This window comes from Herpailurus yagouaroundi, unplaced genomic scaffold (genome assembly GCF_014898765.1).
Source record: "Herpailurus yagouaroundi ecotype Mexico unplaced genomic scaffold, PumYag 181, whole genome shotgun sequence".
In the NCBI taxonomy this organism is placed as follows: Eukaryota; Metazoa; Chordata; class Mammalia; order Carnivora; family Felidae; genus Herpailurus; species Herpailurus yagouaroundi.
The window spans coordinates 35,272,024-35,287,286 of NW_024412412.1; the positions used below are offsets into that span (position 1 = coordinate 35,272,024).

A 15,263-nucleotide genomic window follows, 5' to 3' on the forward strand; every position below is an offset into this window, starting at 1 on the left:
GAATCTGAAGCAGGTTCCAACCTCTGAGCTGTCAGCACAGAGCCTGGCGCAGGGCTCAAACCCACAAACCTCAAGATTATGACCTGAACTGAAGTTGGATGCTTAACCGACTGAGCCACCCAGGCACCCCACCACTGAACCTTTATTTATGGCTTAGCAATCATCACTGTTTTTCTACTTCATGAATATAACTCATTCCAGATCAAATATACAGGTAACAGATAACCTTACGACAGAAAAAAAGCTCCTTTACCTTTTAACTGTCTTTGTCTTAATCCATAATAATATAAAACCAAAACTTTTCTTTGTGTCTTGATATAAAAAAAAGTACCAGGGAGAGGGGGAGAGAGAGAGAGAGAGAGAGAGAGAGAGAGAGAGAGAGAGTGTGTGGTGTGAGAGAAAGAGAGACAGAGAAAGATTATTAGTTGCTAAAAATTGAATACACAATTTTCAAACTGTCAAATGGTTTGAAAAGTTAAAGAATCTACTAACAGCTTCACAGGTAATATCTATGCCAAATTAATATTATACAGGAATATTTTAGGAGTAAATACAAATATTACACCCAACCATATTCTAATGAAAGGTCTGATATTTACATCTGCTCCTAACATTCTCTTTCAGTAATGTTATCTTTCTACATTTAGAAATACCTGATAGGAAGAACTGGAAAATACCAAATTATCCTGGAATTATCCAAGTGTTAATTATTTACTTTATCATTATTTATTTTGAGAGAGAGAGAGAGAGCACTAGCATGGGAAGGGCAGAGACAGACAGGGAGAGACAGAATCCCAAGCAGGCTCAGCATCGGCAGTGCAGAACCCAGTGCAAGGCCTGAACCCACAAACTGTGAGATCATGACCAAGAATCATGAACTGAGACCAAGAGTTGGATGCTTAACCGACTGAGCCACTTAGGTGCCCCAATTATTTACTTTATGTTTAAATCTTTGTTTCTTATGATGCTCATTAGAAAATATTAACTTTTAAAATAGATTGTACATTCATTTGGTATAAAATTGAAAGATACAAATGATTATACAATGAAATACCTCCCTTCTCTCGTTTTTTTAAAAATTTATTTATTTATTTTTAGTAATCTCTACACCAAACATGTGGCTCAAACTCTCAACCCCAAGATCAACTGAGCCAGCTAGGCACCCCAAATGCCTTCCTTCTTCCTACATCTAGCTTCCAGCTACCCTAGAAACAACCAATGTTCCTAGTTTCTTTGAGTACTCTTTAAAAGATGTTCTACAGGCATGCCTTGGAGATATAGTTGGTTCTGTTCCACACCACCACAACAAAGCAAATATCAAAATAAAGTGAGTCAAATGAATTTTTTTGTTTCCCAGTGCATGAAAAAGTTACGCTTACACTATACTGTAGTCTATTGAGTGTGCAATAACATTATGTCTAAAAAACAATGTACATATCTTAATTTAAAAATATTGCCAAAAATACTAACCATAACTGAGATTTCAGTGGTTTTAATCACTGATCACAGATCACCATAATAAATATAATAGCAATTTAAAAAGTTTGAAATATAGGGAGAATTACCAAAATGTACACAGGGACATGACATGAGCAAATGCTTTTGGAAAAATAACACCAAGAGACCTGCTCAACACAGGACTGCCCCAACATTCAATGTGTAAAAAAACTCAGTATCTATGAAGTACAATATAGCAAAGTGCAATAAAACAAAGTATGCCAGGATTTTATATCAGTGTACAAAGTTTTTTGTTTGTTTTTTTTTTCTTTTTTAAAAACAGCTTCACTGTATAGTCTGGCACGTTCCATTGTCTGAATATACCACAAGGTATTTAACTAGTCTTCTATTGAACATCTAGATTGTTTTAAATCTTTTATCATAAAAAATACAGCAGTGAGGGGTGCCTGGGTGGCTCAGTTGGTTAAGTGTCTGGCTTAAGTGTCAAAATTAACAGCATGGAGCTTGCTTGGGATTCTCTCTTTCTGTCCCTCCTCTACTCATGCTCTTTCAAAATAAATAAACATTTAAAAAGATAATAATAGGGGTGCCTGGGTGGCTCAGTCAGTTAAGCTTCCGACTTCGGCTCAGGTCATGATCTCGCGGTTCATGAGTTCAAGCCCCGCGTCGGGCTCCGTGCTGACAGCTTGGAGCCTGGAACCTGTTTCAGATTCTGTGTCTCCCTCTCTCTCTCTCTGACCCTCCCCTGTTCATGCTCTGTCTCTCTCTCTCTCAAAAATAAATAAACGTTAAAAAAAAAAATTTAAAAAGATAATAATACAGCAATGAATATAACCTTGAACCATTGACCCCTGAATAATGTAGGGAGTGCTAACTCCCTGCACAGTCAAAAATCTGTGTAACTTTTTATAACTGTGCAACTGTATAACCTTTTTTAACATGTATTACTCTTTTGAAGTAGGCGCCATGCCCAATGTGGGGCCTGAACTCACAACCCTGAGATCAAGAGTTGCAGGCTCTACTTACTGAGCCAGCAAGGCACCCCTCATGTACATAACTTTTGACTCCCCCAAAATTTAATTACTGGCCTGCTGACCAGAAGTATTACCCGTAACAGTCAACTGACAGATATTCTGTATGTTGTATGTATCATATACTGTATTCTTATAATAAAATAAGCTGGAGAAAATAAAATGTTCTTAAGAAAACCATATGGAAGGGGGCGCCTGGGTGCCACCGCCAATTGAATATCTGACTTCGGCTCAAGTCATGATCTCATGGTCCATGAGTTCAAGCCCCATGTCAGGCTCTGTGCTGACAGCTCAGAGACAGAAGCCTGCTTCAGATTCTGTGTCTCCCTCTCTCTCTGCCCCTCCCCCACTCACACTGTCTCTGTCTCTCAAAAAATGAATAAACATTAAAAAAAAATTTTTAGGGGCGCCTGGGTGGCGCAGTCGGTTAAGCGTCCGACTTCAGCCAGGTCATGATCTCGCGGTCCGTGAGTTCGAGCCCCGCGTCGGGCTCTGGGCTGATGGCTCAGAGCCTGGAGCCTGTTTCCGATTCTGTTCCTCCCTCTCTCTCTGCCCCTCCCCCGTTCATGCTCTGTGTCTCTCTGTCCCAAAAATAAATAAACATTGAAAAAAAAAAATTTTTTAGGGGCGCCTGGGTGGCGCAGTCGGTTAGGCGTCTGACTTCAGCCAGGTCACGATCTCGCGGTCCGTGAGTTCGACCCCCGCGTCAGGCTCTGGGCTGATGGCTCGGAGCCTGGAGCCTGTTTCCGATTCTGTGTCTCCCTCTCTCTCTGCCCCTCCCCCGTTCATGCTCTGTCTCTCTCTGTCCCAAAAATAAATAAAAAACATTGAAAAAAAAATTTTTTTTAAATCATAAAGGAGAAAAAATACTTTTATAGTGCTGTATTATATTTATATAAAGAATCCATGTAGGGGCGCCTGGGTGGCTCAGTTGGTTAAGCATCTGACTCTTGATTTCAGCTCAGGTCATAATCTCATGGCTCTCACGATCTCTGTGATGACAGTGTAGAACCTGCTTGGGATTCTCTCTCTCACCCTTTCTCTCTGCCTCTCACCCACCCTCTCTCTCTTAAAATAAATAAACTTAAAAAAAAAATCCATGTATAAGTGGACCTGCATAGTTCAAATGCATCGTGTTCAAGGGTCAGCTGTACATACATTTTACACATTTGCACATTTATATAGTTGATTCTTGTTATTTGTAGTAGCTATGTTCTATAAAGTTGTTGCAAAAACGGAATTGGTCAAAACTGAACCACTGCTCCTAGAGAAAATACATAGGGTCCTGGAGCCTCTGGTCACATTTTCATTAATCAATCAATACATAACCTTGTTTTATGTGTGTTTCTGTTTAAGGACATCTTATTTAATACATACTGTTGATTCATTAACATGGAACTCATGGACAACAATGTCACAAATCATTCCTGAATTAGGTTTATATAACATACACGTATTTTCTCTGCAAGGCACATCACAGCCTTCTTACACATAGAAATACCAGATAGCACTTAAGCACTATGCTTGGGGGCCATTTTACACAGCAAAATTGCCAACAAAAAATGTGAAAAATGTTGCACTAAATGGATCACAGAAAGAATGGTATAATGGTAGTCTTGTAGTATGAAAGCTGGAAAAAGAAGGCAGAGCAGCTCCTTGTTAACCTCAGTTAGGAACACACATGGGGTGACTCGAATTTTGCATCACTCTGCATGTGTGCATGTCTGTGAATGACCACAAAAGTGTTTAAGTGGTGACCTTGCAGTTACAAGTAATTCTTAGCAAGTAGGCAAATTTACAGCTCAGAATTCATAAATAACGAGGATTGACTTATGGCTATAGGATTACATTTTAGAAGGACAACTCCTGGTTCAAAGGCCCTGGGTGGACATTTATAATTGAGAGATATTATCAAGCTGATCTCCAAGGAGACTGTACCAGTTTATACTGTACAAACAATAACAATAAAAAAATAAATGATGCTCTTTATTTTAAGCAATGTAAAGAGAAGTAAAAAAAATTTTTTTTAATGTTTATATTTGAGAGACAGAGACAGAGACAGAGAGACAGAGCACGAGTTGTGGAGGGGCAGAGAGACAGGGAGATACAGAATCTGAAGCAGGCTCCAGGCTCTGAGCTGGGAACACAGAGCCCGATGTGGGGCTCGAACTCATGAACCACGAGATCATGACCTGAGCTGAAGTTGGACGCTTAACCAACTGAGCCACCCACGTGCCCCAAGAGAAGTAAAATTTAAATGACTCAAAAAGGAATAAAACAAGGTTGCTTAGAAAAATGTTAAAACTATGGCAATTTTGAAGTTCTTTACTTTTTGTATGTGGATTTCACTTCATGAATATATTATCTTAGGCAATTAACAGATTTTTTAGGGGACTACATTTATGCATTACTTGTCACAGTAAAATATTGGAACTAAAAATATTTAGACTTCAAACCTCCCTCTACCTCCCTATTTTTGAACGGCAGAACACAATAAAAGCTCATGTGAGATTTAAGACAACAGCCAACTTCCAGGAAATGTCCTGGGCTTAGTTCACAATGTCCTGTTCTTTTTATATCTTTGCCTATAGCAGTGGTTCCAGAAGTTGGAGAGCTTTTAAAAAAATAACAGGATTTTCCTGTCTCAGACCTACTCAATCAGAATCTCTGGGGGAAGAGTCAACAAACCTTTATTTTATTTTATTTTATTTTTTTAATTTTTTTTTCAACATTTATTTATTTTTGGGACAGAGAGAGACAGAGCATGAACAGGGGAGGGGCAGAGAGAGAGGGAGACACAGAATCGGAAACAGGCTCCAGGCTCTGAGCCATCAGCCCAGAGCCTGACGCGGGGCTCGAACTCACGGACCGTGAGATTGTGACCTGGCTGAAGTCGGACGCTCAACCGACTGCGCCACCCAGGCGCCCCAACAAACCTTTATTTTTAAAAAAGCTTATCAATGATGTTTGGGAACAAATAATCAAGATTATCTAGAGTCTGAAAATAACATTTAAGCACTGCAAGATACTCTGTTCAATCATGTTCAGTATATTACACTTAAGTATCATGAGGGTATTTATATATGAGGGCAGAATGCCAATTAAGATATAAAACACAAAACAAACAAGAGTTTTCTGCCTTCTGTTAATTAAAAAATTAAACAGAAGGTTCGATACTATACAAATTAAAGATATAAAATACTTAAAAATAATTTGATGAAACATATTGCAATTGCCTTCCCTAATTTTATAACTTTGAGGATTAGCTTACCTGTAAAAATAAGAGCACCCTCGGACAGTGTTGTGGGTATAGTGCTCCAAGGTCTTTTCACTGCCATAATCCTCTGAGGGATCAGACCAAAGCAGGTCACACACTGGCCCAAAGGCTGGAGGTTCTTTAAACCTGTCTAACTAGAAGACACACAAGAGCCAAAAGAAGAAAAATCATGAAAGCAAAAGACCTTTTGGAAACTGGTATGCATCAAAAACCCAAAAGCCAAAAACCTCCCACCCACAAGAATGTATTAGGGGGAAAAGCAGCAAGCACCTTAAAGAACTGTTCCTTTAGGAAGAATACAAACACTTAACAAACTTGGATATACAATTTTTATTATTTTCTTGAAATAATTTTTTATAAATATCTCTGTCATCTAAGGAAAGGACTGCTTTACATCCTAATATTAAAAGCAGTACTCATTTAATTCGAATGTGAAATCAACCACTATAGAGATATACTATTATTGAGAAAGGCTATGGAAAGTCTTCATTTCAACTGCCTAGGTAAGCTAAGGTTACCATCAAAAGAGCAAAGGTTTTACAATGGTTCTGTTCATTTTTTACCTCATCCCAATGGAGATTTCTAGTTTTATTTTGTAAAGGACTTTCATCCTTTCCATTCTATGCAGTGGAGGCATTTCAATGTAAGTTATCAATTTAAAGCCTTTAGTCACTGCTGCTTTGGTTAGCAGCGTAAAAACCAAGACAAAATGAGTAACTAAAATAGCTGAGGACTTCTACTAAGTGAAAGGAGAGTGTTTTTTTAATACAGTTGGTTCAGAATTGCGAAACTCAAGACTTACAATGTAAAAGAGAAATTCTGGTTATTTTAAAGATGATAAGGCAGCAGAGATGTAGGCATACCCTCTTACCCTGAGGAAAGTAACTTAATTCAGAGAAAAGTTTTATAAACAGAAAAATCTTTACTTTCAGTACCTACATAGACAGGTAAAAGAATACAAAGGTAGAGAAAAGAAGATGGTAATGTAGAACAACAGAAGTGAAAAAAGATTGATCATCTTTTTTTGAAGTCCTGAAAATAATAATCACCAACTCACGCAAGTATAGCAACTTAAACTCTATCATTTAAAATGTCAATGTCAACAAATTTCAGAGCTGGAAGTCCTCAGATCATCCATTCTAACTTCCTTATTTCCCAGAGAAGAAAATGTGACTAAGACTTAAGGGATTTGGTCAAGATTGCACAATTGACTGCAGGACAGGGATTAGAATCCTGATTTCCTTCCTTTTGTATTGCTACACAATTTATTTAAAGTCTCAGGACTGTACCCAAAATATGTTATGTTTCTACTTGGTAAAAGTACAGATTTCATTAAAATTTACAGAAATTTTCTGGAATAGCAAAATATTATCAGTAGTTATCTCCCAATAATGAGATTGTAGGTGATTTCCAGTTTCTTACTTTTGATTATCAGTATTTAAAAATTTTCAGACGGAGGCATATTAGCTGACTGCAAAAAAACAAAAAACCAAAAAAACTGAACTAAAGATATATATACTCCATGAGACTAATGAAAGATTACTTACTTTCCTAATGTCATCTAAACTAGTAATTTCAGGCGACATCCCTCCATGTACACACAGAAACTGCTGGTTTAAGAGGGCAGCAAGAGGAAGACAGTCAAATGTCTCCATACACGCATCATACACCTGTTCAGAATATTTGATTCGACCTATCAAAAAAGGAAAAACAGTCAAAGGAAGAAAAGCTAAAATTTACCATTATAGGACAGAAAATTATGAAGCTACTTCAAAACCATTTATTTCAGGCAAATTTGAAATCACAGTCATCTTTATAAAAATACTCTTGAGAAGTTGTGGATAAAAGGTAAAAAAAAATCTCCTTAAAGACAAGTGTGACCTTGGATTAACTTTCTATCTCTTTTGCCCTGGAAACCTGATAAGGTGAATGTCAGCTGTGTTACTAGGCAACATTGCTTATGGTAAAAATCACTCAATTACTTGGTGGGAAGCTATAGCTTTGAACTTCTGAGTGGGATGACTCAAGGTATGTCCCTAGGGGACCCTGGAATCTATACCGATAAAGCTTCTATGGGAGATATTAGCAGTTGTACTATATGAGGCTTCTAACCCATGGTGGCTCCCTGATCTGCACAATGTGGATGTTGTTTTCCTGCACCTGAGCTGTGACTTGGAGGAGGTTGGGGAAGGAAGAAGTGAAAGGCAGAAAACCTTTGGACTGCTATACCCACTCCTATGAGGACTACTCCACTGAAAAGAGATGCCTAGCACTGCCCCTTCCTGGACTGTATCCTCCTAAGTAGATGAATGCCAGTATGGCCCCTGGCAGTCCTGTAAGCCTGAATATTTTGTTGGGCCTAAAAAGACTCCTTGAGGGTACTGAAGACATGCAAGTGAAAACTGATGTTTTAGGAGTAATCAATAAAAGGGGAGCCTGGGTGGCTCAGTTGATTGGGTGTCTGAGACATTGGCCTAGGTCATGATCTCGCCATTCCCAAGTTCGAGCCCAGCATCGGGTTCTGTGCTGACAACTCAGAGCCTGGAGCCTGCTTTGGATTCCGTGTCTCCATTCTCTCTCTGCCCCTCTCCCACTCATGTTCTGTCTCTCTCTTTCTCTCTCAAAAATAAACATTAAATTAAAAAAAAAGAGTAATCAATAAAATATCAATAATCTTTGCTCATGATTTTTAAAGTCTTTAAGTAAATTTTGTCCTGATTCTATTTTATGTAAAAATGCTCATCTTAATGAATTGTATTTTGATGTGGTTGTCATGTTGGGGCTAAAGAACAAGGAAATACTCCAGTGAGCAGAGGGTAGGGTCTCCACAATTATCCAGAAAGAATCCATCATGAACTAACAGATGAGAAACTGAAAGATGGCTTTAGTTTAAAAAGAAAGGGAATATTTTCTTCTTCTTTGGCCTTGGATTTCAGAGTCAAGTCATGCTTGGAAGGGCATGTTGGTAGAGAAGGCCAAAGATCATACAGGCAGGCAGCCCTACAGAACTGAGCTCCTCCTCTTCCAAGATTCTGTGAAGATGAAACAGAGCCTACAGGACCTAGAGCTACAAAGCTACAGCAAGCGAGTTAGATTATGCAGTTGATAACTATTTGTGTATTTCCTTCTTGTATTTAAGTATCAGCGCCTGGTTGTGGCAAGCCATGGGAGAATAAAGTGAAAGGTAATGGTCTAAATTTGGGCCAGAGTACAATGCATGGTTGACAGACATGTCTGGAGAGACATTCCTAAAGGGAAGGTATAAACCAAGAGACCATATTTGAGGTTATAAAGCTTTCTATCCTTGAATGTGAAGATTTTCTCTTTATTGTCAAGATTTGAGGACACTAAGGGAGTTTGTGGGTTCCTTTAAAAACTTTCAGAGCATTCTCTATTACATGACAGCAGTTCAGATCATCTATTTCACAACATATGCTAACTCTATTATGACAACCAAGTTAATAGGAGCCAGATCTTAGGCATCTTTACATCTCCTTACAATTACATCCTTATATTCTTTTTATTTGAACACTATTAAATTTTGGCTATTATGAAAGTAGATTCATATTGGCCATAAAGTCTATGTAAGAAAAAAAATCAAACAAAAAATCCTTTCATTTGTGGCCAGTGATTGACTTTTTCTCCTGAAAATCCTTGTAGCCAGAGTTCCCTCTGTTGTCAATGTCAATAAGAAATTCCCTTATAAGGGGCAGCCTGCGTGGCTCAGTCAGTTGAGTGAATGACTCTTGATTTCAGCTCCAGTCATGATCTCGCAGTTTGTGGGATCAAGCCCCGCACTGGCCTCTGCGGTGACAGCACGGAGATTCTCCGTGCTTGAGATTCTCCCTCTCTTCTCTCTGACCCTCCCCTTACTCCTGCGAGCACGTGTGCTCTCTCTCTCTCAAAATAAATAAACTTAAAAAAAAAAAAAAGAAATTCCTCTGTAAAAGTCTTAAGCTTGCATATAGGCAGGGATTTTTTTAAATTGAAGTACAGCTGACATGCAATGTCATATTAGTTTCCGACGTACAACAGGGTGATTCAACAATTCTACACATTATGCAATGTTCACCATGATAAGACTAGTTGTCACCTTCATCATATAGTTATTACAATATTATTGACTATATGCTCTATGCTATACTTTTCATCCTTGTGACTTATTTATTTTCTAACTGGAAGTTTGTATCTCTTAATCACCTTAACCCATTTGGTCCATTCTCCCATTTGTTCCCCCTCTGGCTACAGATTTGTTCTATGTAATGAGTCTGTTTGTTTCTGTTTTGTTTTTCAGATTCCACATATAAGTGAAATCATGGTATTTGTCTTTCTCTGTCTGATTCTCTGATTCATTTCACTTAATATAATATCCTCTAAGTCCATCTATGTTGTAACAAATGGCAAGATTTCATTCTTTTTTTTACGGCTGAGTAATATTCCTGTGTGTGTGTGTGTGTGTGTGTGTGTGTGTGTGTGTGTGTCTTCTTTATATATTTATCTTATCAAGGGACACTTGTGTTGCTTCCATATCTTGACTACTGTAAATAGTGCTACAATGAACATAGGGGTGCATTTATCTTTCTTTTTCTTTTTTTTTTTTTTTTAATGTTTATTTTTATTTTTGAGACAGAGAGAGACAGAGCGTGAAGAGGGGAGGGGCAGAGAGAGAGGGAGACACAGAATCTGAAACAGGCTCCAGGCTCTGAGCTGTCAGCACAGAGCCCGACGCGGGGCTCGAACTCACAGACAGTGAGATCATGACCTGAGCCGAAGTCGAACGCTTAACTGACCGAGCCACCCAGGCGCCCCTGCATTTATCTTTCAAATTAGTGTTTGTGTTTTCCTTGGGTAAGTATCTAAGTGATAGAATTATTGGATCGTATGATACTTTTATTTTTAATTTTTTAAGGAAACTCCATAGTGTTTTCCATACTGGCTGCACCGATTTACACTCCCATCAACAGAATCCAAGGGTTCCCTTATCTCCCCACCTTTGCCAACACTTGCTATTTCTTGTCTTTTTGATACTAGCCATTCTGACTAGTGTGAGGTGATATAGCTCATTGTGGTTTTGATTTGCATTTCCCTGATGATTAGCGATGTTGAGCATCTTTCCTGTGTCTGTTGGCTGTATGTAGGTCTTCTTTGGAGAAACCTCTATGAATGACTCAAAAAATTCCTTAGCTTACTTCCAAAAGAATACCAAATCTAGACAAAGATGGCAAGCAATACAGTATCTTACCTCCATTTTGTACATTAAAACAGGAGGTTACACAAGAAACAAGTGTTGGTGAGGATGTGAAGAAAAAGTAACCTTTGTGCACTGGTGGTGGGAATGCAAACTGGTGCAGCCACTGTGGAACACAGTATGGAGGGTCTTTAAAAAATTAAAAATTGAACTACTCCATGATCCAGTTATCGCACTACTGGGTATTTACCCAAAGAATACAAAAACACTAATTTGAAAGGATATATTCACTCTTACATTTACTGCAGCATTATTTACAATAGCCAAATTATGGAAGCAGCCCAAGTGTCCATCAACAGATGGATAAAGATGTAATACACACACACACACACACACACACACACACACACACACACACAGGAATATTATTCAGCCATAAAAATAAGGAAATCTTGCCATTTGCAATGACATGGATGGAGCTAGAGAGTATAATGCTAAGTAAAATAAGTCAGTCAGAGAAAGAAATATCATATGATTTCATTTATATGGAATTTAAGAAACAAAAGAAAAAAGAGAGAGAGACAGAGAAACAAACCAAGAAACTGACTCTTAACTATAACAAAGAACAAACTGATAGTTTCCAGAGGGGAGGTGGATAGGGGGATGGGTGAAACAGATAAAGGGATTATGACTTATCAGGACTCCTGGTGGCTCAGTTGGTTGGGTGTCTGACTTCTGCTCAGGTTATGATCTCATGGCAAATAGGTTTAAGCCCCACGTAGGGCTGTGTGTTGATAGCTCAGAGCCTGGAGCCTGCTTCAGATTCTGTGTCTCCCTGTGTCTCTGCCCCTCCCCGACTCGGGCTCTGTCTCTCTCTCCCTCCCTGTCTCTCAAAAATAAGCAAACATTAAAAAAATTTTAAAAAAGAGTACACTTATGATGAGTACTGAGTAATGTATAGAATTGTTGAATCACTATATTGTACACATGAAACTAAGATAACGCTACATGTTAACTATACTGAAATTAAAATAAAATAATTTGATAAAATTTTTTCAAAAACCCAGGAGATGATGAATCAAATTAAGCAAAAAGGAGTTAATGCTGTATTAACACATGACCAAAGTAGTTTACAAAATGCTATTTTCTTTAAAAAAAACTTTTTTTAAGTTTATTCATTTTTTTTTTCTGAGAGCATGCACACAAGCAGCAGGGAAGGGCAGAGAGAAGGGGAGACACAGAATCTGAAGCAGGCTCCAGGCCCCAAGCTGTCCGCACAGAGCCCAATGCGGGGCTCAAACACACAAACCCATGAGATCATGATTTGAGCCAAAGTCAGACTGAGCCACCCAAGTGCCCCAAAATGTTATTTTCTTAAAGTATATGAATAGGTATATAAATACCAACATATTTGTTTTCTGAGGGGTTAGACTGAAGATGATATCTATATATTTTGTTTACTTCATTTATCTGTATTTTCTCCAATGAATATATAACTTTTATAGTAACATTTATTATTATATTACCTTTATTATTGAAATTTGTTGAAGGCTCACAATTCATCTGTGCCATCAGGGAGCTATGTGTTCTACACAGCATGGTGGTCAAGAAAATGCAGTTTGGAACCTGACTGCCCTGATCTGAACCTTGGCTTACTAGCTGTGGTACTCAGCACAAATTACTTCATGCCTTGTGCTTTGATTTCCTCATCTATAAATGGGCATAATAACAATACATATCTATGTTACAAGACTGCTGTGAAGATTAAATGAATTCATATATGTAAAATGCTTTGATAATGTCTGGCACACAGCAGATACTATGTAAGTGTTAACTAATAAAATTATTTTATCTTCACAGAAACCCTATGAAACAAGTGCTATTAGTATCGTCCTTAAAAAACTGAAGGAACTGGGCCTACTTGCCCAAAGTTGCAAGGTAGTAAGTGGCAGGACTGGAAATTGAACCTGCTTATGCTCTTAATACCATGTGATACTCCTCCCAATCATTATTTGAAATGAAATATCTACTAGGAGAATTTAAGTAGCCAAATATGTAATTCCCAAACATTAAATTAGTTGACTCAGTGTTTTATTTTCATGACAAATTTTAAGCTACATCTCATAAAACAATCATTTCTATAATAAAGGAAAAATGTACCTCAGTCACAGGGATCACACAGATGATACAAGTTCTAACTAGTATCAATAATATAACATTCACAAAACAAAATTTCGACAATATTCTCTAAAGTGATTTTGAGGGGCTTCTGGCTGGCTCAGTTGGTGAAGCATGTGACTCTTTATCTCAGGGTTGTGAGTTCAAGCCCCACTTAAAGAAATAAAATCTTAAAAAAATTTAAAAAAAAGTAATTTTGAGAGTCAGCACTATTTGTAAGAAACCATGACCTGGTCTAGCCACTGATTATACACTTGTCTTGATTTTCACTTGCTTTCATTATTTAAAAAAAAAAAAATTACATTTACATGGTTCAAAAGCAAAAGTCACAGAAGATTATATGGTGTCTCCTACTCCTACTCCTCCTACCCACTCCCTGAAGGCAACTAGTGTTACTAGTTTTCTGGGTGTCTTTACAAAGATACTGTATGCAAACACACAAGATGTGTACATTTATTCTCTTTTCAACATCCTTTTGCTTTTTACATAAATGGAAGCATATGTACACTGCTTTGCACTCACTTTTTGTACTTAACACATTTTGGAGAACATCTTTATACGGAGCGCTTTGTAATTATTTCTTTTATATCTACAGAGAATTTCACTTTAAGGATATACCACAATCTAACCACACCCATCTCTCACTACTATAAATAATACTGTAATTAACGACAAACAATATTTGTTTATTAAAAAAGAAAAAAACTTGTCCAAAATATAAATTGTCATAACAATACTGTTTTCTTTTTAATGTTTATTTAATTTTTGAGGGACAGCACAAGTGGGAGAGGGGAAGAGAGAGAGGTAGAGAGAGTCCCAAGCAGGCTCGCACTGTCAGCACAGAGCCTAATGCTGTGCTTGAACTCACTAACCCCAAGGTCATGACTTGAGCCAAAATCAAGAGTCAGACACTTAACTAAGTCACCAAGGCACCCCTATTTTTTGTAAATATTTATTTATTTTGAGAGAGAGCACAAGTGGGAGAAGGGCAGGGAGAGAGAAGAGAATCCCAAGCAAGCTCCACACTGCTAGCACATAGCCCCATGTGGGGCTCGATCCCAGGAACTGAGGTAAAATCAAGAGTCAGTCACCTGACTGACTGAGCCACCCAGGTACCCTGAGAGGAATATTTAAAGACCCCTGCAATATAAAGCAATTCAAAAATTGATGTAAGAGGGGCACCTGGGAGGCTCAGTCGGTTAAGCATTCGACTACAGCTCAGGTCATGATCTCGTGGTTCGTGAGTTCAAGCCCCATGTTGGGCTCTGTGCTGAAAGCTTGGAGCCTGGAGCCTGCTTCGGATTCTGTGTCTCCCTTTCTCTCTGCCCCTCTCCCACTTGCACTCTGTCTCTCTCTCTCAAAAATAAACAAACATTAAAAAAAAATTTTTTTTAAAGAATTGATGTAAGGAAAAAACAATTCCTCCCTTACAAAATATTCTAACTCCCTTAGAAATACTCTCAAGACTACAGCTGCACAATCTGGAACTAAGCATCACTTAGCAGTAATTATAAGGTGCTGATTCTAAAAGCCATGGTGGCCCTTTACGAGAGATCAGCTTATCACTGAAAATATCCATGCAAAGCAGCACACATGCTCCTTGCTTATAAGAACAAAATTTGAGGGGCGCCTGGGTGGCTCAGTCGGATGAGCGTCCGACTTCAGCTCAGGTCACGATCTCGTGGTTCACGAGTTCGAGCCCCGCATGGGGCTCTGGGCTGACAGCTCAGAGCCTGGAGCCTGCTTCGGATTCTGTGTCTCCCTCTGTCTCTGCCCCTCCCCCGCTCATGCTCTGTCTCTCTGTCTCTCTCTGTCAAAAGTAAATAAAACATTAAAAAAAAAAAAAGAACAAAATTTGAAATTATATTCGTGTATTTGTTCCAAGACTTATTCACATTTCAGATGTAGCATTAGAAGGAAACAGGAGTATGTCTGTAGGTAAGAGAAGAAAAGAAACCTGGTTTAAAGCATGTGAAAAGCAAATAAAAACCGAAGATAAGAAATTCTGTGAAAAAATGAGAACACTTAAAATGTTTCCCAAACCTATTGTTCCATCTTCTAAAAATAGTCTGAACCAATTTATACTAGTCAAAAAAAGAACTCTGATAAAACAGAGGAAGAACTGGATAAA

General features: G+C 38.2%; 1 protein-coding gene across 5 annotated transcripts in view; it reads right to left on the reverse strand.

The window, feature by feature from the left end:
• Window positions 1-15,263, reverse strand: part of PPP3CC (protein phosphatase 3 catalytic subunit gamma) — a 105,742-nt gene that overhangs the window by 33,055 nt on the left and 57,424 nt on the right. For all 5 annotated transcript variants that reach the window (XM_040490317.1, XM_040490320.1, XM_040490318.1 and 2 more), the window contains exons 5-6: window positions 7,314-7,459; window positions 5,761-5,900 (exon numbers count right to left, since the gene is read on the reverse strand). In XM_040490317.1, coding sequence (XP_040346251.1) covers window positions 5,761-5,900; window positions 7,314-7,459 — 286 coding nt within the window. The remainder of the gene's footprint in view (window positions 1-5,760; window positions 5,901-7,313; window positions 7,460-15,263) is intronic.